Source organism: Rhinolophus sinicus, linkage group LG02 (genome assembly GCF_036562045.2).
Source record: "Rhinolophus sinicus isolate RSC01 linkage group LG02, ASM3656204v1, whole genome shotgun sequence".
NCBI classification, from domain to species: Eukaryota; Metazoa; Chordata; class Mammalia; order Chiroptera; family Rhinolophidae; genus Rhinolophus; species Rhinolophus sinicus.
This window is the reverse complement of record NC_133752.1, coordinates 126,547,577-126,575,520: the sequence shown is the minus strand read 5'-3', so window position 1 is coordinate 126,575,520 and position 27,944 is coordinate 126,547,577. Positions and strand designations below refer to the sequence as shown.

General features: G+C 36.9%; 1 protein-coding gene across 1 annotated transcript in view; it reads right to left on the bottom strand.

Annotated features, from left to right (window-relative positions):
* Positions 1-27,944, bottom strand: part of LIN7A (lin-7 homolog A, crumbs cell polarity complex component) — a 156,173-nt gene that overhangs the window by 92,298 nt on the left and 35,931 nt on the right. The window contains exon 2 of the mRNA XM_019751288.2: positions 15,653-15,771. Within this exon, the coding sequence (XP_019606847.1) occupies positions 15,653-15,771 (119 nt within the window). The remainder of the gene's footprint in view (positions 1-15,652; positions 15,772-27,944) is intronic.

Below are 27,944 nucleotides of genomic sequence, written 5' to 3'. Positions count from 1 at the left end.
TGTGTATACATATATATCAGACATGATATATATATATATATATATATATATATATATATATATATATATATATAATGGAATATATATTTTCAAGATGTGATATATTATATATATATATATAGTGGAATATTACTCAGCCATAAGAAAAGATGAAATATTGTGATTTGCTACAACATGGATGGATCTTAAGATTATCATGCTAAGCAAAATAAGTTAGACCAAAAAAGTTGAGAACCATGTCACTTCACTTGTATGTGGCATATAAAACTGAAAGCAACAAATGAACAAGACAAACAAAACAAAAACCTATAGACACAGACAACAGTTTGGTGGTTACTAGAGAGTTAGAGGGGTGTGAGGTGGTACAAGAGGGTAAAGGGGGTAAAAAATATGGTGATGGAAGGAGAACTGACTCAGTGGTGAGTATAAAATGCAATATGTAGATGATTTATTATAGAAATGTACACTTGAAATCTATATAATTTTACTAACCAATGTCACCCCAATAAATCTAATAAAAATTAAAAGAAAACTTGAGAAAATATATTTGAGGAAAATACACAAGCACACAGACTACGTACAAAAGAAAGAAATGATGAATATAGATGTAGTGGTCAGTTTTCAGGCCTAAATCTTGTGTGAAAGAAAAATGAAAGGGAGGGAGGTACAGAGGGAGGGAGGGAGAAAGGGAGGAAGGGAGGAAGGCAGAAAGTTAATAATCACCTTGCATATATTTGAATTATGAGTTGTGGTAATTTCATTTCATTTTCTACATGCAAATCACATTGAGGGATAACAGCAAGCTGGTTAAAAATGCCAATTTGGAGAACTGGCTCTGAATGGTAAATACATAATGTGATATATAGGTGATATATTACAGAATTGTACACTTGAAACCTATGTAATTTTACTAACCATTGTCAGCTCAATAAATTTTAATGAAAAAAAAATGCCAATTTGTAATTTATCATTCATTTTAGATGGTTTGTGCAAATGGATTTGTCTCCACAGACATTGCCAATACTGAAGCAAGAAAAGGTTAAATGACTTGTTCACTGGAGGGAAAAAAACAAAAACAAAAACACAGTTCTGATGCATGGTGCCAAAAATAGAAGTTCTGATTTCCAATCCTATGAGCTCAACAGAAGACAGAATGTTCACTTTATATTCAAAATACAACTCTGAGTACTGTATTATTTTGAACTACTATGTAAGTACATGTAATTACAAGTTTCTAGAAATATGTTCCGTTTATCTTTTTAATAGCAAACAGAAAAACTTGAACTGACTGTTTACCCAACAATGATGCTAAGACCTTCAGGGTCATTTCAGACTATTTGTGAGAGTCTATTTATATATCTTTAAGATCAATGACCCATTAGTATAGTTATAATTTGCGATGGCTCCTGCCACATACACCCTGTTCTTGCTAACAGAAAGTTACATGTTGATGTTATAAACACTCCTCACATTGTTAAAATTGTGTCTTTTCTCTGAGAAAGCTGTAGAAGTAGAACTATATAGTTTAAAAATTCTGTTTACAGTGAGTTATGTAGTCATTCTGTTTTTGCAATTTTTTTGTCATAAAAATTATAGATTATTTTCTCCAAAAATTCAATAAAATGAGTACATTTATTATTTATTATTTTATCAGTTTGAAAATATTTACTATCTGTCTTCCCTACCCCATTTATATAGTCACACATAGTCACATACTCCTGCCATCTATATACGCTCAGACTTACATAATTCCATGTAATCTATGTGAAAAAAAAAACAGATTACTTGCTATGTAACAATAGATTCATATACTTGGGAGGATCTTAGCAATAGAAACCAACTATTCAAGTATTCTTTCTCAGCCAACACCAGAATCCCTGGCCTTCCATTTGGGGGTTGGGGTGAAGGTGGAGATGGAAGGAGATATTACAGACCCTTTTGAGAATCTAATAAAGTTATCGTGTTATCCCAGGACAAATACACGTGTGTCTAAATATTCATGGCTTTTTTTTTTGCCTTCGACATTGAATTGTTTCACATATTACAAAGGAAAATTATTTGACTCTTTTTTGTAAAAATTAATGATTGCTTCCTGGAAATAAAAATTCCAAATTAACCAAATCATATAAGAAAACTCTGCGTCTGATTAAAATATATTTCAATGAAAAGGATGTTTTATATAGTTTGGAAGAAATTAAACTTTGTCGTTATCTTTTACATGAAAATATTAACTTCATTTTTAGTATTCAATACATTTTGAGTCTATGTTAATAACAGCAAGTGTTCTAAGTTGAAGCTCACATTTCTTTCAATTGCAAACAGAATGAAATTCCCTATCAAAGCAGAGTAGACTTGTGTCAAGACATCTGGGCTTTCTCCAAGACACTTCAAGTTGAATTCAGGTTCTACCAAATCCTTTGTCCTCAAGTGAAATGAAGTTATTTTTGGAAAGGCTGACATCAACAATGCACCATTGATTCTTTTTTTCAATTTGAAATCATCTAAGCAGAAGTAATGTTTAAAAGAGTTTTACAGTCTTTCCAGTTGTTGTACATCTTTGCCATGGATAACTGAAAAAGCTTCTTCCTTTCCAACTCCTTTTCCCTCACAGATATCCTTCTTTCAGAACTGGAAAGGTCACAAATTTTCAGCTCTAATCTCTCCCTCCAAAATGCCAGGTGTTTCCAGTGGCCACTCTACAAGATGAGTGAATCTAGACTCTAACCACTAGCCTCCTGCTTATGGCCTAACATCTACAAGAAAGTCTAGCCACTAATAAATCTCTCTCCTTAAACTGTTCTGAGATACAAGCAATCCTTTACTTAAAAAGTAGAGTGAAATTTCTGATCCAAGTTCAACCACTTGCATTAAATTTGTCCTCTGGAAAGTCCAGAAAACTTTTGATAATAAAAAGAACATATTTTGCTCCATATCCAAATAAAAACTTGAAAATATACATTCCAAGCTATGGCTGTAAAATTACTGGACCATTATTCATGGAGCAGGCAAGGCATCGTTTAGGATGATTGTCAGAGTCTTTGACACTAAAGTATGCTGATGTCAAAAGTAATACATCTATGAAAAGTAGAACTTCTGTCTTCTTCACCAAAAGCTGCATGTTGGACCCAGAAACTCCATTTGTACTTCACATGTACATACAATACCAAGATTTTTCTTCCATTAGGAGTTTTGCTTGACAAAGAAACTTCACTGCTGGAACAACTTGGCCTTTAAAGTATCCATGGGGTGTCTCTCTGTCTCTGTCTCTCTCTGTCTCTCTGTCTCTGTCTCTGTCTCTGTCTCTCTCTCTGTCTCTCTCTCTCTCTCTCTCTCTCTCTCTCTCTCTCTCCCCACACACACACAAATCTGCATTCACATGGTAGATAAAAGTCAGAGCTTTACTGAAACAATCATAGTGTTCACCTAATTGCATGCTAAGTGGGAATGGCACAGCTGTTATTTGCTAATATTTCACATATTAGCAAAATGTCAGAGTTCAGAAGTTGGTTATATCAAGTGAACAGAGACACTCTTTTTTTGTTGTTGTTTTCTGAGCAGCCAACCAGTTCAAACGTTTCTAAGGTGCAGGATTTAATCAAGCTTTCTCCAATTATTTATGGTATTTTTTGCTTGGAAGCATCAAGACACACTGGGGTAAATGCAAGTTATGATAAATTTCCACTTTTTAAAATTTAGACTTTTTCTCCAGAAAATATAAATTCTGTGTTGTATGATATATTTTCAAGATGCTCAGAATAAGCTTTCTTGACTTCATGCTCTTGTTGGCAGGAAACAGCACACAAGAAACAGTCTGGCTTTTGTTTCCTATCACATTTAGGAATACAAACAAAATCAAAGGAAATGTAAGAGCCATCAAGCTTTCTTTTCTATGTCACCTCCCAACTTAAGCTAAGTTCTATATGATAGAAAGAGATATATGTAAACATAATGTCAGGTATATTACTGCTAATTCTGATGAATGCTATTGTATTATATAACAAGGATGATAATTTAACATAATAGATTCATGCCAACATATCCATGTTGTAAAATATTAAAAAATATTTTTAAAATTTCACCACAAATTTTTTTGTCCACACAAAGGGAAGAAAACAAATTTATATTTGCTCTCACATACATATATAAGAATGTATGTAAAAGCAACTATAATATATGAGGTTGGACAATTAAGCTTGCAAACTCATCCTAGAAAAAGTGCTACATACCTCATTGCTGAATATCACTATGGTCACATTTGAAGTACTCCCATTGAGAAGCTATACACCAACGCCAGCAACTAGGCCACCCTTCAAAGCAATTTTGGAACGCTTTTTCTGGAATGGCCATCAGAGCTGTTGTCGTATTACCCTTGATGTCCTGAATGTCATCAAAATGTCTTCCTTTCAATATTTTCTCTATCTTCAGGTAAAGAAAGAAGTCTTTGGGGGCCAGATTATGTGAGTAGGGAGGGTGTTCCAATACAGTTATTTGTTTACTGGCTAAAAACTCCCTCACAGACAGTGCCGTGTGAGCTGGTGCATTGTCGTGATGCAAGAGTCATGAATTGTTGGCAAAAAGTTCAGGTCGTCTAACTTTTTCACGCAGCCTTTTCAGCACTTTCAAATAGTAAATGTGGTTAATTGTTTGTTCAGTTGGTATAAATTCATAATGAATAATCCCTCTGATATCAAAAAAGGTTAGCAACATCGTTGCAACAAGTTCACAAACCTAATTGTCAGACCTCGTGTGTGTGTGTGTGTGTGTGTGTGTGTGTGTGCGTGTGTGTGTATTTGCTCTTCACCTATGGTATGAAGCCTATAAACGACCTTAAGTTAAAAAGTCTTGTTCCAAACTGATCTGAAATATGACCATCTAACTTGTACTGTTGTTATAGGAACTTCGTTCATTACAGGTGAGGTGGGTATTGATAAGTATCTTTAGTGATTTGCGTTCTTCTCTTTATCATCCAGTGGTCTAGCATGGTTACCTCCCTTTCCCTTTATCCTACCAAATAGTAAATAACAATTATTATGTTATACATTATTTTTCTCTTTTTATGGCTAAATATCACCATGTCCTTCATTTCTCATCCTATGACAGGTTTCCAGATTCCTTCCTATACTTCCTTTACTTCAAATCCACTCCATACAGTCAATAATCTTTCTTAAAGTGTGGCGGCTCAGGAAGAAAAAATTGCGAATGGGAGCATATGGAGATAATCTAGACACAAACAAAATCTATGACCCAAGCATCTCAAAATTAAAAAAATTATGAACCACCTAATGGGCATGGGTACCTGTATTGGTTACCAGTTTCACATAGTTTTAAAAATACTTATCACAGCTTACTAAAAATACAACATAGTTTTTAAAAAATAATTTTGTTTTATAGCAGTTAAAAGGTTAATACAGCTTATGCCCTTCATCCAAGGCAAATTTGGCTTGATGATAGCATATTATCAGTCAGGACAGCTTCAGTTATGCTGTGGTATAATAACCCAAATATCTTGTAGGCTTAGAATAACAAACATTTATTTTAGTTCAGGCTACATGTCTATGACAGATTGGCTAAAGCCTATAGTTCTCATTCTCTCACTCTGTAACGTGAGCTGATTGATCATTTGTAAAAAAAAGTAGCAAATCCTGCACTGACACAAAAGCTTCTATGAGAAAGTTGCACACATGACTTCCTTAGGCAAAGTCACGTTTCCTTAGCCAAAGCAGCTGTCATGATCACATCTAGCTTTAAGGAGAATGGAGAAATCCTATTGTAACATGTGCTAGGAAGGCAAAGAGAGCTGGAATAGTTTTCAACAATCCTACTGAGTATCACAGAATGATGGATTCCATGTAGAGTTGGTTTATATCCTTATTCTGCAGTTCTATTACATTAGAAATACTAATATACAACATCTAGTGATGGATCAAAGAAGTCCGTTTTTGGTGACTGTGTCATTCGGTTCTGTATTTTTGGTTCAAACATGCACATGACAGTCTTTAATGTGGGAGTAAGTCCTCAGCAGAGTCCACTCTTGGCAGCACATTGCACACCAGGAAAGCAGGAAGCCTGAATGTTTTGAAAACTTGGAAGATAATGATAGTAAATTGCTAATTCTGTTTATCATTTCAGTTCAAAAATAATTTACTTGTATTCTGTTGCTGAAATTGGATGTCCTCATAAAATATGACCACTCATTTACTATTGATTTCTTTCTCTGAGGCACAAAGACTATGAAATGTCAGGAAAAAGTCCATCTCTTGGCAATAGAGCAATTCTCTTAGGAAATTATTTTATCCAAAATCAACATTTTATAATCCTCATATTTCAACCCTTATATCCTCTTATATTTAATGTATACATTTAGGTCATTCAAGCTATTTAATACAGTAATGAACAAAACCTTGAGGAAACTACTTAAAAATCACAGAAATGGTCTTTACTGGGATTATCAGTAATATATATATATATACACACACACACACATATATATATCAGTAGTATGTATATACTACTATATAATATATATATTACGTTAACTTTAGTATATACATAGTATATATATATATATATATACACACACACACTAGTGTATATATATACTACTATATAATACATATATATTACTTTAACTATATTCTACTATATAATATATATATAACTTTAACTTTCATTAAAAAATTTGTGGAACTTTCTCTTGTCAGTCAGTACCTCTCACTATGGAAAAGCAGCATCATGTGTCAGCCCATTTATCTGCTATGTTCTCTGAAATTACTTGCACAGAATAGGTGCCATTTAATTACTAACTGATAATAAGACCTAACCGGAAAATAAGCTGTAGCATGCATGACTTTTCAGGATGACATCCCCTGAACATAAGCCCTAATGCGTCTTTTGGAGCAAAAATTAACATAAGACCCGGTCTTATTTTTGGGGAAACATGGTAGGTCCTTTCAAGCTCTTTCAGCAGTAAATGACAATCAAGGTAAGTAATGCCCACTATTACCTGTATTCTGTGAATAAAGCTGTGTGTGCATTGACATTCAAGTGTAACATTAATAGATAAATGCCTTTCTTAGTTGTATGCATAAATGGTCTTGCTTCAGTGCTTATCTGAACAAAATTTTTTCTGTTTGTCTTATAGATTAAAGAAAAATGGTTAAGGAGAGAAAATATCTAATCTCTTTTAATCACCTATTTTCAGTAAAAAACAAAATAAAATTTCATTAAACTATTTTCCCCATGTGAGTGCTGCACATATGCCAAGAGCTGATTCAGTAGTTTCATCCAAATGTAAAACAAAATATGGGATTGCCTCAACATGTAACAATAACTACTGTTATACTTCTGTAAGGCAATTAACAAAAATGGCAATAGATTGCCCTACTTTCTTTTGGGTTTTAAGTCTTGTTGGCAATGGCCTGACCTGTACCTATTTTTGCATTGGAGAATGCAACTAAGAATAATGCCACTCTAGTTCTTGTTCTCTTCCCCAGACCTGTCATGACAAAATTCCTAACTTTCACAATGGAGATTATTAACTAGACAATATTTCTGAAAAATTCAAATAATTTAACGACAGAGACCCTAAGCAATATTATTTGAGTAAGAAACCAAAACTTCAATGGTTTCATGCCAGCATTACAGTCAGTATCCAAGAAATCAGGAGTGAAAAGATTCTTGGATCAACAAAATTTATTTTTCAGACATTCACCATTGTACATCACACTTCCTAGTTACACTTCTCTTTACTGGCCTGAGGATTCACCTCTCTGGCAGCATGCATTCATATTTATGTTTTTACTGAAGAACTTTCCACTAGATGGATTCATAATATAATTTTATGATTCAGAATTGTTGTATAAATATCGCTATTTTTACCATTACTTCCCACAGTTAATGCAAAGTGACACAGTAAGAATAATGAAGAAAATTCCAAACTTAACAAATATAAACAATACCACACAACTGGTGTGAAATGTTAGTCGAGACTAGGTGACCAAATAATTTCTGTGCAACAGGCATTGCCTTTAACAACAAAATTATTATAAGGACAATACTATGACCATAAAATTAATCTTATTAGTCCAAATTTATAAAATGAAAGGTAGACAAATTAGTTCACCATGTTTCCCTCTGACATTGTTGGATTGCCTATAGTTCAGTTATAGATTTCCAAGGACCACACTTGATACACAAACCACACTACCACAGATAGACAGAATTTGTAAGATATACTCATAATTTTTTTTTACATTTTCAAATAATTTTCATTTTTCTGTTACAGTTGACATACATTATTATATTAGTTTCAGGTGTACAACATAGTGATTAAACATTTATATAACTTACGGAGTGATCACTCCAATAAATCTAGTACCTATCTGACACCATACATAGTTATTACAATGTTATTAACTATATTCCCTATGTTATACCCTACATCCCCATGACTATTTTGTAACTACCAATTGTATTTCTTAATCCCTTCCCCTTTTTCATCCATCCCTCCAAACCCCTTTCTGGCAACCCTTAAATGTTCTGTGTACCTGAGTTTGTTTCTGTTTTGTTTGTTTGTTTATTTTGTTCTTTAGGTACCATATATTAATATAAATGAAATCACATTGCATCTGTCTTTTTCTGTCTACTTACTCCACTCAATACAATACCCTGTAGTTCCATCCATGTTGTTGTAGATGGCAAGACTTCATTGTTTTTTATGGCTGAGTAATATTCCATGGCATATATGTACCACCTCTTTGTTATCCATCCGTTGATAGATACACAGGCTGCCTCCATATCTTGGCTATTGTAAATAATGCTGCCATGAACATATGGATACACATCTCCCTTTGAATTAACATTTTGGGCTTCTTCAAATAAATACCCAGCAGTGAGATCTATTAGGTCCTTTTCTTTGTCTCTTGTTTTAAAGTCTATTTTATTTTGCCTGGTATAACTATTGCTACCCCAGCTTTTTTTTTCCATTTTAATGAAATACCTTTTTCCATTACTTTTCTCTCAGTCTTTGTGTGCCATGAACATATGGATACACATCTGTTCTGTATCTGTCAGTAAAGTGAGTCTCTTACAGGCAACATATTCAAAGATCTTGTTTTCTTACCCATTCAACCATCCTATGTCTTTTGATTAGAGTATTTAATCCATTTACATTTAAAGTAATTGTTGATAGATATGTAGTTATTGCCATTTTATTAATATTTCTTATCTTTTTTCTTCTTAAAAATATCCCTTTAACTTATTTTTTTGTTTTTGCCTCTCAGTTGCAAATCCATTTTTTTTTTAATTTACTTATTTTTATTTTTCAATTACAGTTGACATTCAGTGTTATTTAATATTAGTTTCAGATGTACAGCATAGTGGTTAGACATTCATATAATTTATGAAGTGACCCCTGATTACTCTGGTACCAACCTGGCAACACACATAGTTATTACAATATTATTCACTGTGTTCCCCATGCTATATTTACATCCCCATGACTGCTGTAACTACCAATTTGTACTTAATACCTTCACCTTTTTCACCCAGCCCTACCCCTCTCATCTGGTAACAATGAGTTTGTTATCTGTATCTAAGAGTCTGTTTCTCTTTTGTTTATTTTGTTCTTTAGAGTCCACATATAAGTGAAATTATGTGGTATTTGTCTTTCTCTGACTTATTTCACTTAGCATAATACCCTTAGGTCCATCATTTTGTTGCAAATAGTAAGATTTCATTTTTTATGGCAGAGTAATATTCCATTGTGTATATGTATCACCTCTCCTTTATCCAATAGGGCATTGATGGGCACTTAGGCTGCTTCCATATCTTGGACCCACCACAGGCCAAGTTCTGCCACATTCTGTCCTACCCAGGTCCACCTGGCATGAGCCACAAACCAATCCAGAGATGGCTGCTGCCCGCACTGTGATTGGAGGTACCTTGAGATGTCAAGCCACAAACCAAGGTTGGCTGTCACTAGTGGTGGGCTTAGAGTTGCTCAGACCAGAGGTCCAGGACGTGTCAAAATCAGATGCTGCCTGTTTAGGCTTTGTGAACCTTTGAGAAATTTTAGTAACGTCCACAGCACGAGTCAAGGCAAGCCATTTATACAGAAAAGCCACTGGAAGCAGCTTGGGTGTGTGCAAAATTTGGGTGGGGCATGGTCTCAGAGAATCAGTAGGGTGGAGCAACTAGGGTGGAGCAAAGGAAAGGTGACAGCCAGGTTGATTTTATTTATTAAAATAATTCTGTCTGTATGCAGGGAGAGGGAGGGCTCCACAAAGAAATAATGGCTTCTGCCATCTCCTTTGTCCAGGAGAAGCTGCCCCTCCAGCCCTCTTTCTGAAGCCAGACAATTCAGTTCCTCCCCATATGTCCCTGGCACCTTTTGAGCTGCTGCCCCAGTGATGGATCTCAGAGTATTTGAGTCCGTCAGTGAACAAGTCTGTGTAGGGACCCTTTAAGAGGAGCATTTGGGAATGCAGCTGCCCTCTGCTTCACTCAGACACAATCTTTGCTGGTTTTCACAGCCAGAAGTTATGGGGACTTCTCTCCCTAGTACTGAAAACCTGTGCTGGGGAGGAGCTTGGACCCCTCACTCCTCAGGTGGGCACCTCAACAGCTGAAATATTGCTCCGGATTTGTAATGGTCACATGCCAGTGTGGGGCCAGCTCTGGGTCTCTGCCCCTCCTACCAGTCTCAAGGTGGCTTCTTCTATATATCTGTAGTTGTAGGACTTTAGTTCAGCTAGACTTCAGGTGATTCTCAATAATGGTTGTTCTGTGGTTTAGTTGTAATTGATGTGGTCCTGAGAGATGAGCACAGCATTCACCTACTCTGCCATCTTGACTGAAAATCCCTTAATTTCTTTTTCTGATAGTTGGTGTATAAAAACGCAACTAATTTCTGAATATGAAATTTGTGTCCTGCTAGTTTATTGAATTCATTTATCAGTTCTAAAATCTTTTTGGTGGAATCTTTGGGGTTCTCGCTATATAGTATTATGTCATCTGTAAATAATGACAGTTTAACTTCTTCCTTTCCAATCTGGGTGACTTTTATTTCTTTTTCTTGTCTGATTACTACGGCGAGGATTTCCAATTCTATGTTGAATAAAAGTGGTGCAAGTGGACATTCTTTTCTTTATGCTGATCTTAAGGAAAACTCTTAGTTTTTCCCCACTGAGTATGATGTTAGTATGATATATGGCCTTTATTAGGTTGATATATGTTCCCTCTATTCCCACTTTGCTGAGTTTTTTATGTTTGTTTGTTTTTGTTTTAAATCATAAATGGGTGCTGGATTTTGTCAAATGCTTTGTTTTTTCTTTTTGCAACTATTGATAAGATCATATGATTTTTATCTTTTATTTTGCTTATGTAGTGTATCATATCAATTGATTTGTGGATAATGAACCAATGTTGCATCCCAGTAATAAATCCCACTGGATCATGGTGTATGATCTTTTTAATATATTTAAAATCTAATTTGCTAATATTTTGTTGAAGATTTTTTTGCATCTATGTTCATCAGGAATATTTGCCTATAATTTTCCTTTTTTGTAATGTCTTTGCCTCGTTTTGGAATCAGGGTAATGGTGGCTTCCTCATAGAATGAGCTTGGGAGACTTCCCTCCTTTTGAATTTTGGAAAAGTTTGAGAATAGCTGTTAATTCTTGTTTGAATGTTTAGTAAAATTCACCTGGGAAGCCACCCAGTCCAGGACTTTTGTTTGTTGGGAGCTTGTTGATTACTGATTTGATTTCATTAATAGTAAACAGTTGGTTCAGATTTTCTGTTTCCTCTTGATTTACTCTTGAAATATTGTGTGTTTCTAGGAATGTATCCATTTCTTCTAGACTGTCCAATTTGTTGGCATAAAATTGCTCATAGTATTTTCTTGTAATTCTTTGTATTTCTGTGGTGTCTTTTGTCAATTCTCCTCTTTCATTCTTTATTTATTTGGGTCTTCTCTCTCTTTTTTTCTTGATGAGTCTAGTTAAAGGTTTATCAGTTTTGTTTATCTTTCAAAGAACCATATCTTGGTTTCATTGATCTTTTGGATTGTTTTGGTTAAGATGCTATTTCATTTATTTCCACTTTGATCTTTATTATTTCCTTCCTTCTACTCATTTTCGTCTTTGTTTGCTGTTCTTTTTCTAGTTCCTTTAAGTGTAAGGTTAGATTGAGATTTTCCTTGTTTCTTGAGGTAGGCATGTATAGCTATGAATTTCCCTCTTAGAAATGCTTTTGCTGTATCCCATATATTTTGGGTCATGTTTTCATTTTTATTTGTTTCAAGGTATCCCAGAGAACATGGAGGATAGTCGCCACCTTCCTTGGGCCCTCAGAACCCCAAGATGTGTCCAGGAAATACTGTAGCATTGGGGATAGTTGTGGATAGTTGTCTGGTACCAAAAGTGCCTCCAGTGGTTCTCTAGTTGGGCTGGGTGGGGTCCCAGGGAGTCACTGGAGTGGAAGAGAAACAGAGTTCACCAGGCCAATGTAGTTTCAGATTTGGCTGTGTGGGGGAGGGCTTAACATGGGAAAAATGTTGCTCACCTGTAGTCTACATGGGAGGAGGACTCAGCAAAGGACAACAGTGGCTGTCCCTCTAGCCCTAACCCTGAAGCCACATAACTTGATGTATGTCTCTGGCACCTCTGGAGTTGCCATCCCTCCACTGGAGCCCAGAGTGAGTGCCTGTGAGTGAGTGAGTATGTGTGTGGGCCCTTTGAGAGGATGTCTAGCTGTCCAGCAGGCTTCAGTCTCACTCAGTCAGGTAGAATCCCTAATGATTTTCACAGTCAGATGTTGTGGGGACTCTTCTTCCCAGCTCTGGAACCCTGGGCTGGGGATCCCAGTGTGGCCCTGGAGCCCCTCACTCCTCCAACACTGAGATATCCCTCACGATGCTCAACAACCACAGGTAGGTGTGGAGCCAGCCTGTTTCATCGTCTCCACCCTTCCTATCAGTCTCCACGTGACCTCTTCTTTATATCCTTAGTTGTAGGAGTTCTGTTCAGCTAGTCTTCAGATGGTTCTCCACGTTGATTGTTCTATAATTTAGTTGTAATTTTAATGTGGTCATGTGAGGCAGTAAGCATAGCGTTTGCCTACTCAGCCACCTTGCCCGGAACCCATAATTTCTATAAATGTTTTCATGTTTATTTTCTTTTTTACTCTCATTCTCTGTTTTCTAAAAAAAACTATTTAAATATAAAGGCCTGTGTGTTTGTTTGAACAGATATCTATACCACATTTATGTCTCCAGAACCAACCTTTCCCCAAGCTACAGACTTTGGTGCCTGTTAGATAGCTCTACTTGGATGTCTGGGAAACATTATCGATTTATTATATCCCCAACAGAACTTTTATATAGTCTTCTCCAAACCTGATCCCTACTAAAGAGTCCATCTCATTATATCCCTATTCATCCAGTTGTTCAAGCCCAAACTAAGAATCGATTGAGATGTCTCTGTCATCCTTACAGCCGATACATCAATAATTCCTGCTGACTTTACTCTCAAAAAATACATGTCGCATCTGACAACTTCCTACTACTGGCACTGTTGCCACCACCTTCATCCATGTTGGTGTCATCTTATCTCTCACCTGATCTACTCATTATTTACTTTATTACTGAACTTTCTTGTTTCTACTCTTGTACACATACTTGTATTTTCACAGCAGTCAGAGAGACCTTTAAATCTAATTCAGTCAGGTTAAAACTCTCCAAGGGCTTCTTATCATGTGTAGAATGAAATCCAAAGTTCTTACCATAGCCTATGAGGCCTTATGTGATGTGCTCTTTGGCTGCTTCTAGGAAGTCTACCTTGCTTATATCACTACAGACATTCTGCCTTTTGGGATGTCCCTTCCCTTGGACTAAGACCATTCCTGCCTCTGGGTTTATGCATTGTGATTTCCTGTGCCTGAAATGCTATACCTCATTTTTTGTGACTTGTTCCATTACTTCAAGTAGGTTATTTTCTTGTCACCCTAACTTAATAGTGCCTTACTCCCACTCCCCTAATCCTGCTTTATTTATCTCTTTATTTATTTATCTCTCTCTACATAGTTTTGTCACTCTCTGACATTGTATTGCATATTTGTTTAACATCATTTTCACACTGGAATATAAATTCCATGAAGGTAAAGTTTTTGCATTGATCACAAGCCAAATTCCCAGTGAGCAAATATATATATTTGATGCGCCCTATTTTTTAGTTGGTTCTATGGAAACTAGAAGAAATGATAGAATGCCTAAAAATGAAAAGTCGGCCACCAAATCTCAGGGGAGTAGCACAATGTGAAGGAAGAAAGGGTGTATAGGAGATTTAACCTTGGTCTACAAAATGAATACAGGCATTTAACCAAGAGGTGTCTCATGGGGTTTCCATATTTCTTAAACCTTTCCACTGAGCAGCCACTGGCTGAGAATTCACACATTTGGAGAAATTTCGTTGCAGCCTTTGGTCAAATTCAGAAGTTAAAACTTGGAGATACAATTTTGGTTATTTATTCAAGCTGTATTCATTGTAAACAAAAACTAAATAGTGAGCAAATTCACCTGGCAAAGATTTAGCATAAGTAGTCTAAATCAAATCTCAGCAAAATCCAAATTGTAACTGCACTGGGTAGGCTACAGTTTAAATTTGTAGTGAGAGAGGTTTTGTGTGTCTCTCCGCCTTAATTACCTGGGTCTTGCCCACCTAATAACTACTCATAAACTAGCATAATTGAGGCAAAGGAATGTATATTAGCCACAAGTAGAGTTGCAAAGAGGGAGGTTGATGCAAGCATTCCTCAAGAAGCATATACCCTCTGCTATAACAACCTTTCCCGGTAGTCATTGGGTTCAACTCTTAGGGGAGGATGACAGTAGGTAATTAATTACTGGTAACTTCTAGCAAGGCAGATATGTCCTATGGTTCTAATTAATGAATTATGACTTAGTACCTGATAGGAAAGGAAGAATGAGCTTATTATTTTATTCAAAAACAGCATAACATATATCTCTCAAGTGAACTCTCTTGTAACCAATTAAATTCATTAGTTGGCAAGTCAATTCCATCACAAGTCAATACAAATTTCAAATGGTCATTACTGTACATTTGTTTCACCTTCAGTATCTTAGCATCATTAGCAAGGAAAGCATTACAAAGATTGGCTAGAAGGGCCTATCAGCCTGTTCAGAGATTTTCCATTATTGCACTAGATAGTAAATTTTGAATATAGCAATAGTCAGTACGAGGTTACGCTTTCAGATTTACCTGTGAAAGATTGAGTCGAATGTTCTTTTAAGAAAATCTAAGCCCTCATTAATCCTATTTCTAACTGAATATCCAAATGACTCCATGTGATCACAAATAGTTTAGACTACATGTAATAGTTACCTTCTGAGGCAGTTACTTCATTGGTACCATAAGATCAACATTTGGTTTATATGAATGTATAAATCTTGACTGGATCTAATTTAAGAATGTAGCAGACTAAATTATATTTTATCATCTGTCCAAGAAGCTAAAAAGAGAAATCTAAGATGTAATTCCAATCTTAACTATTTCAACTGTTTGTGAGGAAAATACATGTTTTCTATTCAGGAGACATGTGGCTGAACATAATTATTAGAATCTTAGTGTCATACCTCTCGGATAGCAGTACAAAACTCACTCTGAAGCACTTTTTTAAGGGATTGTAGCTTGTGCACTGGTACTTCTCCAGATTCCTGTAGTTTTTCCAGTAATTCAATCGCTCTGGCAACATCTAAATGGAGAGAGAGAGAGAGAGAGAGAGAGAGAGAGAGAGAGAGAGAGAGAGAGAGAGAGAGAGAAATTTAGAGTAAATTGTGTCTCATCAGCAAAGTACCATCACTCCAATTGAATGGTGACAATAAAAAGTGGAATTAATTGCAAAATCAGAACTTACAGTTCATAGCTTATTGATCTCATCTTTTGTAAAAGGTCATTTTATTCTGGTCCACACAATTTGTCACTGAATACATCTTTGATGTCATTTCATGTATCTTATTTCTGTTATACAAATTAAGTTTGAATATTTTTTCAGAAAAAGAAATGCAGGAAACATGTCTTTTATTTATTCTGGTATCCAATAACCAAATGAATCCTGTAAATTTTACCTCTGAGATTTTTTTTTTTCAGTGTGACTTTTCCTTAATCATACCACATTTATCACATCTGCAATTTTACATTTATTAATATAAGGATTTGGTTATATGCATGTACATCCCTTCCACTTATCTATAAACTCCTAAGAGGGTAAGAACCTATCTGGTTTGGTACCATTACATCCCCAGAGTCTGGTATAATACAGTTCATAAATATTGATGAATTAATTAATGACTTGGCTCTCGCTATTTAACTGCCATTGCATGGTGCCAGGCCTTCATCGTCATCTCTCCTCTGTCCAACTGGAATCGTTTCTTCTCCTCCAGCCTCTTCATGTGGTCCATAAATATATCTTCCTAAAATAAAAATCTAATCTTGTACCTACCTACCAGCTTCTAGGACAGTACCAAGCAAAAGAATTTTCAATAAAATTAATTTAAATGCTTCTCTTTCACTCGACAACACAAAGGTTACACTTGACAGCATCAAAGGCTCATGTGTCAAGAAACATAGCCTTTTATAGCCATAGCTTTAAAATTCCCAGGTTGGTTTTGTATTGCTAAGAGAAAAATGATATGATGAAAGGCTGTTTTAAAAATACTTACGGTGATCTCTTCTACCTTTGTTGCTATAGTCAATAACTCACTGAAAAGTCACTTAGGCATCTACATATGTATAGAATAGAGGTTTTCAATTCCTAAGTGATCAGCTCCAGAAAGTATTCCATGTCTACTCCCCCAGATTATAAATTCATCCATCCATACACACATACATCCGTCCACTAATTTGTGTTCCTATCAGACCTGGCACTAAGGTTAACAAGAAGAGTAAGACAAACTTCCTTTTTGAACTCACAATCAAATGAGAAAGGAATATAATACCATATACCATGTTTCCCTGAAAATAACACCGGGTCTTATATTAATTTTTGCTCCAAAAGATGCATTAGGGCTTATGTTCAGGGGATGCCATCCTGAAAAATCATGCTAGGGCTTGTTTTCCAGTTAGGTCTTATTTTTGGGGAAACACAGTAGCTACCTAAAGTAAAATTGTTACCACCTCAGAATTCAGGTGAGATTGACATAGGTGCATATATCTAATCAAAGAAAATAACCAATAAGTGATTTAAATGAAGATTTTTCCCTTGCAGTATTACCAATTGATTGCAAATTGTGGCCTAAAGAAGCAAAAATCAATATGACGTTGCCAGTCCCAAAAGTTTGTCTTATTGGACGTAAACTGGAAGTCGACACAGTTAACTGGACAATAACAGCCATATCCACAATCAACAAGGTACCAAGCTAAGAATTTTATGATTTCTAACTGCATAAAAGACTCTACGTAGACATCCACGGGTACATGAAATTCTCAACATATTTCAAAATGAGCTCATTTTTTTAAATCCTGAAACTAGCTCTTCTCTTCCTATATTCCATATTTCCATTAATAGCATCCCCACCTAGCCTGTCTTCCAAGTTAGGTCATGGCATCATCTTTCACATTCACTCCCACAGGTAGTTAGTCAGCAAGTGCTGTAGATTCTACATCTCAAAATGCCTTTTGAATGGTGCCCCGATGTTTCATTGCTTCAGGGAAACCTTTATTATTTTTCATCCATAGCTGGAACACCTCCTAACTGTTGGTTTTTTTCTCTCTCCTTTTATTTTCTTTCATTTCCTTTTCTTTCTTTCTTATCTTTATTAAATTTAATGGAGGGATATAAGTTAGTAAAATTACATAGGTTTCAAATGTACATTTCTATACTATATCACCTATATATTGCATTGTATGTTTACCACGCAGAATCAGTTCTCCTTCCATCACCATATATTTGACCCCCTTTACCATCTTCTACCACTCCCCCTCCTGTTTTACCTTCTAGTAACCACTAAACTGCTGTCTGTGTCTAAGAGTTTTGTTTGTTTATTTGTTTGTCTTGTTTGTCTGTTGCTAACTATCCTTTAAATTAATCTTTTCTCTTTTTCAATCCATCTTCCACACTGCTTCCAGAATGACTGTTCTAAATGATAGTCCTCATTATTATACTCCCCCACATAGAAACTTCTCTGGCTTCCCACTGCCTATAGGGTGAAGTTCAGACCACTTAGGGTTATACACAAGGTCCTTAACAACCTACCTCTTTTGACTCACCTATAGATATGTCTTCCTGCCCCTCTTATACTTTGGCCATCCCAAATTTTTGTTATTCTAGGATACGCCACAGAATTCCATGCCTCTGTGGCTTTGCACATATCATCCCCTGTTCCTGGAGTGCGATTAAGTCATTGATCCAGTAGTGCCAGGCAACGTGTTATGCATGGGACACACAGTGGTAAAGCAGACAGCAGGTTGCTCTTGCTTTCATTTACAGGTTTGAAGGGTCACAGACATGTAACAAAGTGGGTGTATCCAATAAAGGAAGTGCTACAAGTTAGTTCATAGATGCATAACAAAGACATTTATCATCATCCTGGAGGTCAGGGAAGACCTCTCTGTGGAAGGAACAGCTAAGCAGAGTACTAGGTAGGAGGTGCAGGTGGGGAAAGGCGAAGAATGTTCCAGGCAAATAAATACAGATTGAAGTCTTGTCAGGAGAATGTGGGTTCAAAGAACTGAGAGGAATTCAGTATGGCTGAAGTAGAAACCAGGACAAAAGTAGCAAGAGATGAAGAATCATATTATGAGAAATCATATTATGAAGGGTGTTTTAGGTCATATAGGGAAGGCTTGGCTTAAATAGCATCCCCTTAGACATGTCTTCCCTGACTCACCAAGGCAGATTTAGTTGCTTTCATATCTGTGTTCATACAGGTTTGTTCACTCATCCATTGTAATAATTACTACTCTCTGCTACACCTGTTTGTATGTATCTCTCCTTCCTCTAACCTTGCAAATCTATAAGCTTCTTGAGATTTCAGGAAAAACAATCTTATTTGTACTTATAGTTCAATGCAGAGTACTTGACAAATATTAGGTGTTTCGTACATGTTTGTTGAATAAATAACAGATTAATGAGTGAGACTAGCTCAGAAAGGCAGTGGTCTGATCTGGGGAAAGGAGGCAAGCGTAAATCTATAGGCTAACGGGTATGAGTGACTACAGTGGGGGAAGGTCAGGAAAGCTTAAAATGACACCAACCTGAATATTCAGGAGTTCTTAACCTTGACTACACATTAAAATTGTCTAGGGTACATATAAAAAGTAATGCCTGACACCCACAACCCAAACAAATTAAACCAGAATATTCAGAACAGTGGTTCTCATCCTTGACTGCAGACTGGTATCATCTGGGAGCTTTAAAAACCGCCGATGCCTGGGTCCCACCCCAGAGACTCCGATGTGATTGGCATCTGTGTGGGGTCTGGGCACGGGGTTTTTTAAAGCCCTTCATGTGATACTAAAGCAGCCAAAGTTGGGAACCACTGGTCAAGTTGGCATGGCTATTTTTACAGCCCCTATGTGATTCTGATGTGCGGGTGGGGTTGAGAAGGTCTGGTACAGATTAGTGGTTTTAAACCATGAATGAACCCAAGAATAACATGGGGGAACTTATTAATAAATGTAGGTTCCTGAACCCCCAACTCCGCTTTAGAGAGGTATAAAGATAAGGCTCAAGAATTTGCCTTTTAAACAAATGCTTGAAGTGATGCTGAAGTTGTTGGTTCAAAGATGCCATTTGGAAAGAAAGTGAACAAAATGATCTTCCGGTTTTCTTTCAGCCCCAGCATTCCAGGAACTCTTGCATCTTCTGTTATTCTTTAATAGCCTGTGTAATAGGATACTGAACGGGATTCTTTTAGGAGTCTCAGAATTATTGATAAAAGCCCATGGTTAAAAGTAATTCTTGTTAGGTACCGCCCGCATTTTGAAACAGTGTTTTCCTTAGCAAAGTCTCCTCATTCGAATCAACTTGTGGTGTTTTTAAACCAGTCAGCTACCCCAGGCTAATTACATCAAAATCTCTAAAAGTGGGATCCAGTCATTAGTTTTTTTTCTTAAAGCTTCCAGATAATTCCTATGACCATGCAAGGCTGAGAAATATTTTTTCAAAAAGGAGCCATCAAGGAAACCAGACACACTCCATTAAGACTTATTAAAAGCTGAGCCAGCCCTGCTACATTACACCATAGGCATTGCCCAGGCCTTATTAAGAGGTCATTATGAGATGAAAGAAAATTCATGGGGAATTGTTCAGTCATTAACGTGGGACAGAGAACTAGGTCTTTTGCTTCCCTTCCATTAACTAAGTGAGAAGTGTTGTAACAGAACCAACTGTAGCCACGGGAGGTGCCTGCTCCCATGGGAGACTAGAATCTCCTCCCTGGTTGCAAGGCAATGGACGTGGTGACGTGGTGATCTGTCTGCCCTTCAGGCCTACCTGATCAGAGAGACAGACGCAAGGAGCAGTGCCCTCTGAAGCATGGAGAAACTTGATGGTACCCACTGAGGGAATCCAGCACTGTGAGGTAATGGGGCATACAGCAGTTGCTAACAGCCGAAAGAGGTCTAAAAACCAAAAGCGGGAGAGTTCAGGTCCCTCTAGCCCAGACCTGGCTGGTGCTGCAGAGAGGTGTTAAGTGATAAATTGGATATGAGACTGGAGTTTCCAGTCTAATTCCCATTAGTTCTGTCAAAGTACCAGAAATCTGCAAGGCCTGGGTCTGAATAGTAGCAAAAGAAGCCGTTGAGTCAGCAAAAATACTTGTTCTTAAAACTACTGCAATAAAGTGTGTGCAGTTCATTCAGGAGTCCCCTTAAAATTCTTACTCAGAATCTCCTCACACTTATTTTATGAAACTATTCTGCCATATTTGGTTACTAACACAGAAGTTTGGGTTTTCTAAGACAGCTCAGATTAGGAAGAATATTAGGTAAAGACTGGTGGGGGGACCGATAAACACAAGCACTGCATGGAGATCTTAGAATTTTTCCTGAAACCAGCTCCGCTTGTCGGCCAGCTCTCAGGTTCATAGCATTTATCCCATGATCTAAGCAAAATACTTAGGTATTACCCTTGCCCCCTCACTTTCTTACACATTGCATTCCGTTAATCCTCATTTCTAAAAGCAACAGTAACAGTAAACTTTAATGTTTATGAAGTAGGGTTCACTGTATGATAAGAGCTTCACATCTTTTTAACCTATTTTATCCTTCTAATAAACTAATGGGGTAGTAAATATTCACATTATGCAATGAGAAAATTGAGGCTTGTAGAGAATTGAAGTATCTCATTAAAAAATCAGGGATCTGGATTTGGACTCTGGATCTAAGTGACGCTAAACTCTGTGCCTTTTATTTTCATTCTAATCACAACCCTTCTTATAGCAGCTTTTTTTTTCCTTCAACATTCAGTAGTTTTATAACAGCTCTGTGCTCTGCAGCCTTTCTTCGTCAAAGGCTGAGATCTTAATCTTTCCTACCTCAGTAAAGATTGACCCCTATCCTGTTCACCAATATAGGCATCTCTTAGAGATATTGTGGGTTTGGTTCCAGACCACTGCAATAAAGCAAGTATCACAATAAAGTGAGTCATAATCTTTTTGCTGGTGGAAGGGCTTGCCTTCAATTTGTACAAAAAAAAAAAAAAAAGCAATGTTTGTAAAGAGAAATCAAGTGAAGTGCAATAAAATGAGGGATGCCTGTATACCTCTCTCAGGTGGCACTCACTGATCACCAAAACTACCTGGGCTTTTTTTTTTTTTCTTTGTATTTCTAACTATTTTTTTTAATTTAAAATTTATTGGGGTGACAATTATTAGTAAAGTTACATAGGTTTCAAGTGTACAATTCTGCACTACATCATCTATATCTCACATTGTGTGTTCACCATCCAGAGTCAGTTCTCCTTCTATCACCATGCATTTGACCCCATTTACCCTCATCTCCCACCTTTCTCCCCCTTCCCTCTGGTAATCACTAAACTATAACCCTGGGATTCTAATAACAATATTACTTATAGTACTCATTGTTGTCACATACAATGTTTAGTATGGCACTGATCTAAGCATTTTACTTCTCTAAACAGCACTATGAGGTAGATACTATTATTATTCCCATTTTACAAAAAAGGAAAATGAGACCCATGGAGTTAAAATTACCTCTCCAAGAAAAGAGCTAGTAAGTTTTGGAGTTAGGATTTGAATCTTGGCCATATCCTCTAGAATTTAGGCTATAATTTGAGATGTGGCTCAGGGATCTATATTCTTAAAGTCATACTCAGGATTTCTTCTCTCAAGGTTGTTAACAGAGGTTAAGCTAATCTGATCAACAAATCTTTGCATGAAGGCTGAAAGCAGTGGTTCTCAAATTGCAGTCAACATAAAAATTTAACTCTAAATTTACTAAAAATTAAAATTAAAAAAATTAAGAGGCTGAGGGTAGAGCCTTAAAATCTGTTCTTTTAGTAGTCATCTCAGATGATTCAGATGTAAGAAGTGATTCACAAATTCACTTGACAGGTTACTGATCATTTTATATGTGATACAGAACAAAGTGAGTCAATGGCCATCATTTATTCAGTGCCTACTTGTCTTATTTAAATCATCTTGTAAAATTCTCACAAGTATATAAAAGGATTGCTGCTGTTCCCATTGTATAGGTAAAGAAAAGTAAAACACATACATGCAAAACACAAAACAACTAAGTTTCAGAAAGATGACTTATCTGGCCCAAGGCTATACAACTATAGGCCAGGATTCAAAACCAGATGTGTTTGACTCCAGGGCTCATGTTCCTATTTATTTCACTATTCTGCCACAGAAAAAGAATTCAGAATAAAACAATAAAGATATGGAAATTTATTATTTAAATACTAGGGGTGGCAAAAAATGTACACATTTTAAGAGATGTTATCTATGTATTACTTTTCAAAGTTGAATTAAATTACGGTAGCAATGTGAAGTATGACGTTTGCTCAAAAGATGGCATTAACCAAATGATTGTTAGTGTAGTGCATTGTATTATGATTTTAATACAGTTTTTTTTCTTTTTTAAAATGTGTATACATTTTTTTGGCACCGTCTGTGTAGCATCATGGACTATTGTGAGCTCAGGCAAACAGTCATAACAATGCCCAAAATCCCAGGAGGTAATCCTTCAATCTATTATGACATAATCAATGTGCTCATATCACTAACCCATTTTGATCATCAAAAAATGATCATATCATCATCAGTGGCCTGATGATAGTAACATAACTTAATGCGGAAAGATTTTTCTAACAATAGGTTGAATACTGTAACCAGAAACAATAATAATATATTGTAACTTAAATGAGGTGAACTTTCAGTGATCTGGAATGGTCCAATTATCATTTTCTCTTTTATTAACGATGAATTTTGATTAACTTGATTGACAATTAGACTGCCAAATGGAATCCATGACTCATTTAAATCTGGAACTTGGATGAATATGGGGCTGGGTCACTTAAATCACATTGTTCACTAATTCCATAAAAATATATTGGATACTAGTGCAAACAGTATGAATCATTTGCCCCAAAGCCATCTAAAAATGTAGCATCTTTCTTCCATTACTAAAGCTAGAAAGCAAACTTACTTCTCTTTCCAGGCTTTTTTTGTAATTTGGCCAAGTTGTTGTAAGTGTAATGTCACTGAGTATGGCTTCCAGGGAGCTTTCTAAATGGACAAACTGCTGGCATATGCCTTCAGCAATTTGGTCTTTGCACCCTTCCTCTTTACCCATTCTCTTGCCAGCTATAGCATCTTAAAGTGCCCACAGGTGAAAGAGCCATTTTGTGATTATGAAAATGACCATTCCATGCTAAGAAAGGTAGCTCAGGAAGAAGGGACCTAGCCCTTGATGTCATCACTGAACTGTGGTCCTGGGCTTGACCTGTGCAAACCTGTGATTCTCATCTATGAGACAAATACATGCTTTACTATCTGGTTTTCCATGGAGTGTGACCGAATACGAGCTAACTGATATAAGAGCACATGACTTTAAAGGCACTCCTCTAGGCTGTAGGGATGAGGTTGATGTTAGAGAGAAACTGGAGTCACACATGGTGGTACTTTGATAGGTAGTCATGGGAATCCTCTCTTAGAAGTTGTTGACATTTGTCTCGAGACTTGAATGTGGACAAGGAGCCAGTCATGAGAACATTCAAAGAAAGAACATCCAAACAATGAGAAGAACAATGACAAAGACCTCAAGGTGAAGTGAGGAGAGCAAGCCTACATGTTAGAAGAATAAATAAAAGCAGTGTCAGTGGAACACGGTGAGTGAGGCAGACAGCAACACTAACAGTGAGTGGTGTGAACAACCGGCTCTCCTAAACAAATAGACAAAACAAAGCAAACCAGCCCTGATTTGTAGCATTTGCTGATTTCTGTAATGTAAACCCTCCCACCATGGCCTGCTTTAAGTTACCAACATGATATCACTGGCTTGCAAAATTCTTGGCTATTTAACAATTAGCTCCTACAAAAAACCAGAAAGTGCTATTTCCCAGCACACTGCTGGATAGGAGACAAAGTTTGAAAAGTAAACAGGAACCAGATTTTGTACATATATTTCATAAGTGGTTTCAATTGCTAAAGAAAGCCATTGGAGAATTTTTGGCAGAAGAATGATAGGATCCGATTCATATTTTATCAATATCACCATGACTGTTGTTTGGGATATTAGTTATAGGGCATCAGTTATATAGGGAACCAGTTAGGAAGAGGGCTATGGCAGTGGCCTTGGCAAGAGATGGTGGAAGCTTAGACTGGAATGGTGGCAGCGGGGATGGCAAGACATATATGGACACACAGGTAAGTAGAAGCAGAATCAGATCCCTGAGGGATACACAGCTGTGTGATAAGGTCTCAAAAGACTGCCTCTTCGGCAGGAAAGGATTGATCAGTGATAAAGGCATTAGCAGGGTTTCATCAATAATTGTGGTGGTTGCTTTACCTATGCACAAAGAGTGTCAAAAAATTTAATAAGTGACAGGAATAACAATGTAGAAGAAAAGTGTTAACACCTTAAAGACAAAATAATTTTAAAAGCAAATAATAAGAGGGTGGCACTTTCTCCTGTTATTCTCTTCCTGTCCATCTAAGATCCCTCAATGCAAGGTCCCTAAGGGATTATATAAAATGTTTCGTTCCTGCACCAAGCAGTTAGAGAATATGGGTATAGACCTGAGAGTCAGAGAGACCTGGGAATTATAAAATGTAGTAGTACTGACTTTGTACAGTTACTGTGAGCTCTCAATAAGAATATAATCTTAATGAGACTTTAATAGATGACCTGGATCTATATATGAGATCCATAGCATCTTTGCTCCTAACCTCTTCTTCCTGTGAGTGCTTACTTCCTGTTCGACTAGTGGCAATGTTTGAAAAGGAAATGTAAAATTATAGAAAGGGATTTAAGCTACTCAAATTTCTTTTGATAAGGTGACTAAATGTCCTCTTTTTAAAGACATACTCTTATACTTGAACAACCAAAGTTTAAGTAGAATGGCTATAAACACTAAATCTAGCCCTAAGTCAGAATAGTATTGTATTCATTATTAAGAATACATTTTAAATAGTGTACATGAAATATTGACTTGTCACCAGCTTTTTGGTGTATCTAAAAATTGGGCCAAAGAATGCTCAGTTTAAAACTCTAATGCTGTACAACCGAGCATGTACACCAACAAAATAAAATAAATGGCCAATAATGCTTTGCACCTCCATTCCTGCGATATGAAAGGAAACTGTCAATTTGCAAGTTACTAATGAGACATAACAAGCAGCGTGTCCTTCTCATTTGACACTTATCTCTGTTTAGATTCACCAGCAAATTTCCATGTTTATTAAATACAGAATAAACCCTAAGAAGAATGGCTCAATTTAAATGTACTCAAATTAAAAAAAACACTTTACTCATTATGTGGTTAAAATTAACCCACTTTAGAGGGGATGGGGGGCCAGGTGAAAAGGGGAAGGGGAATATAGTCAATAATATTGTGAGAAGTTTGCACTGTGACAGATGATTACTAAAATTAGTGGGTGATCACATTGTAAGGCATAAAAACATCGAATCATTATACTGTACACCTGAAACTGATATAAACAATATAAGATTGTATACCAACTATACGTACATTAGAAATTTAAGTTGAAAAAAATTATCCCACTTTATACTTATTACCAAAAGCCAAATGACCTTTTCTTCCTGGGATTTGGGATGACATTGAAGCATATCCCAAAAAGCATTTGACAATACTATATAGAGTTTTTTTTTAGAGAAGGTAAGAATTTCTTTAATAAAATGTCCTTTAAGTAAATATAATTTAATCATAAGTTTATTCTTCTTTTCTAACCCGTTACATGGGTCCCATGGGGTATGTCTTCGCTGTGACCATCACAAACCCAGCTGGTTCAGACGCAGGTGTGTCCCTGAGCCATATGGGTGGAGGGCTTCAACAGTGCAGGAAAATTGAGATTACCCTTGGTTCTGTGACTTAGCCATAACATACTGAATTTATGTAGCTGCTAAAATCTGAATTAAAAGAATAGGTTCAGGAGAAGGTCATAACTAATCAGGCAAGATGCTATCCTTTTTCTTGCTTTGCTGCTGAACACAGGAGGTAAGCTCCTTGGGCCACTTGAATAACCATGCTTGACTTCACTGTGACTCCATTTTGCACAATGTGCGTAACACTAATGTTAATGCTGTAAACAAGAGCTGCCAGTGCATTTTGTGGTAGTTGACATGGCTAGTCACTGTGTGAACACCATCACTAATGCAGTCCGTCAGCCTTCATCTTTCTGTTGGGACCTCAGGAGTCTCCTGCCCATATCTCTGGGTGTCACCAGACATGGCTGTCCCATGGGTGAGAGGGGGTCAGCATAAAGGCTGAGCTGTGATTGGCTGTGAATTGTTTTAGGAGGTCCCAGGATCACGGATCAGGGACAGAAGCTGGAACAAACTCAGTTTAGTCATGAATGGGCACAAGCCGGCCTGGGACCCCCCAGCACCATGGCTATTGCTCTCTTCCCATGCTTGGCATGCAGGTGCCATCCTGTTATAACTCACCAGCCCACACTGTTCTCTGTACTGCTCGTGACTATGGCCACACCAGCCAGCCACTGACGTCAGTGGGTCCCAGCGCCTGGCAGGGCATCACTCACAAGGGCTCTACTGCTTCACCCCAGTTCAGCTCCAATTTCCAGATAAGACAACATGGTCTGGAGCCTAGAAGTCCAAGATCAAGGTGTCCCAGGGCTGGTGTCTAGTGAGGACCCCTTCTTGGTTCACAGATGGAAACTCCTTGCTGTGTCCTCACATGGTGAAGGGCGAGGAGGCTGGTGGGGTTTGTGTTACAAGGGCACTCATGACCCAATCACCACCTAAAGGCCCCACATTCAAGTATTTGTCCATTAAAACCAAGCAAATATATATTTTTTAACCAAATACCCAGGGAGAAGGCAAAGGAGGTGATCAAAGATGGTCAGAGAAATAGACATCTTAGGAGAATCACAGCTGATCTAAACACAAACTGAGGCCAGAATGAATGTTATCTGCAAGTTCTCATGCAGAAAATGTGCCAAATACATGAGGGATGGTGGACCCACAGCATGCGTGTGTGAATTTCTGATAAAATTGGATGTGTGTGAACATATGCTTGTTCAGCATTTAGTCAACATACAGTATTTCTAGAAGAAAACTGAGACAGTTGGGTATAGAAATGTAAGGACAAATCCCCCCTTTTAAAGAAGCCCTCAGTTTGAGGGAAATAGAAGAACTAACAACATCTAATCCTGATGAACGGTAGAGCATGGAACTCTAGTGTCAAAGATAAAGATCAAG